The 1,684-nt window shown below is 47.6% G+C and overlaps 1 protein-coding gene across 1 annotated transcript; it reads left to right on the top strand.

The window, feature by feature from the left end:
- Positions 1-984, top strand: LOC106517145 (uncharacterized; the record flags this gene model as incomplete). Its single annotated transcript, XM_014007864.1, is given in 1 exon segment — positions 1-984. A coding segment is annotated over 1 exon segment (691 nt), but the record flags the coding sequence as incomplete, so codon positions are not given.
- Between the last annotated feature and the right edge of the window lie 700 nt (positions 985-1,684).

The raw sequence follows: 1,684 nt of genomic DNA, 5'->3' as shown, positions 1-1,684 counted from the left end.
TAGCAGCACTGACCAGAGCCCAAGCCAAGAAAGATCAAACTTCTGAGCAAAGTTCTGAGCGGAGACCTCCTGCTGGGGCAGCTGTAAAAAACTTGGTGGATGAAAGGCGCTTCAGTAGCCTAGTGTGTCTGGTCAAGACTGTTTCTTTCATATGGAGAGCTGCCAGGAAATTTATATCTGGAAACAAGTCCATAAAGACACCAAAGTGGGAGGCAGTACCAACAAGTGGGGTCATCACTGCTTTTGAACGTCAAGATGCTTTTAGAGACATCTGTCTTGCCGCCCAAGAGGGAATGATCCTTCCAGCCACCACTACAGACCGCTTGGTGGTGTACAGGGAGGTAGAGACTGGACTACTAGTCTGTGGTGGGAGAATCCATGGTTTCAGAGAAGACTGCATGGCAGTCCCCCTTCTACCATCCAATGCATGGGTCTCTAATTTGTTGGCTCGAGAGGCACACAATGAGGGTCATGAAGGTGTGGCTGCAACCCTGCTAAAAATGAGAAGGAAAGCCTGGGTCATTCAAGGGAGGAGAGTTGCCAAAAGAGTAGTGGAAAACTGTCTTATCTGCAAAAAGTACAAAGCGAGAAGGTGCCAGCAAATAATGGGGGATTTACCTCCTGAGAGAGCCAAACCTGCAGCCCCATTTGAGTTCACAACAGTTGATCTCTTTGGACCATACCTCGTCAAAGATATTGTCAAGAAAAGGGTCTCCATGAAAGTGTGGGGTGTTGTTTTCAGCTGCATGGCCAGCAGGGCTGTTCATGTAGACCTGGCAGATACAATGTCAACAGAGAGTTTTTTGATGACTTACCAACGATTCACAGCAATTAGAGGACATCCAAGGAAGATATGGTCCGATCCAGGAACAAATTTCATCGGTGCCAAGTCTGCATTAAGAGAGCTGTACCAGTTCCTGGATTCTCAAGACAAAGGTGCAATTGTGGAGATGTCAGCTCAAAAAGGCACCCAATGGGAGTGGATAATTAATCCAGCTGACTCACCTCATCGCAATGGAGCTGCTGAAGCTGCAGTCCGCATCATTAAGAAGGCACTCCAGAGTTTGGGTGTCAATACTGGCCTCAATTACAATGAGCTACAGACAACTTTCCAACTTGCTGCTAATCTYGCCAACGAGCGTCCTATTGATGCCCAGGTGCAGAGTCGTGAAGATGGCATCCTGTATGTATCACCCAACACACTCCTCTTGGGACGGGCCTCTCCAAGTGGTGACATCAGAACATTTGACTTTRCAAGCTACYCTTATAAAAGACTCAGAGAGATGCAGCATCATRTCAACAGATTCTGGAGATCATGGAGCCAGCTTTCCGGCCCAAACTTATTTGTGAGAAGCAAATGGCACACGTCACATCGAAATGTCGCAGTTGGCGATATTGTTTGGCTATGTGACCAAAATGCGGTGCGGGGCCAATTCAAATTGGGACGGATTGTGAGTGTTAACCCAGATGCTAAKGGCATTGTGCGAGATGTGAATGTCAAAGTCRTCCAAAGCTCCTGTGTTCCTGTGACCAGACTCAAACCAAGTAAGCCTTTAACTGGAATCCTGAAAGAACCTGCGCAAACAACTGTCCTGCACAGAGATGTTCGGCGCCTCGTGGTTCTACTACCGGTAGAGGAACAAGTACAAAACTGAAAGGCAGTTCACAGGCATTGATTCGGCGA

The sequence above is a fragment of the Austrofundulus limnaeus genome, unplaced genomic scaffold (assembly GCF_001266775.1).
Source record: "Austrofundulus limnaeus strain Quisiro unplaced genomic scaffold, Austrofundulus_limnaeus-1.0 Scaffold1, whole genome shotgun sequence".
Lineage (NCBI taxonomy): Eukaryota > Metazoa > Chordata > Actinopteri > Cyprinodontiformes > Rivulidae > Austrofundulus > Austrofundulus limnaeus.
The sequence above is the reverse complement of the archived record's forward strand: the minus strand, read 5'-3'. Positions and strand labels throughout refer to the sequence as shown.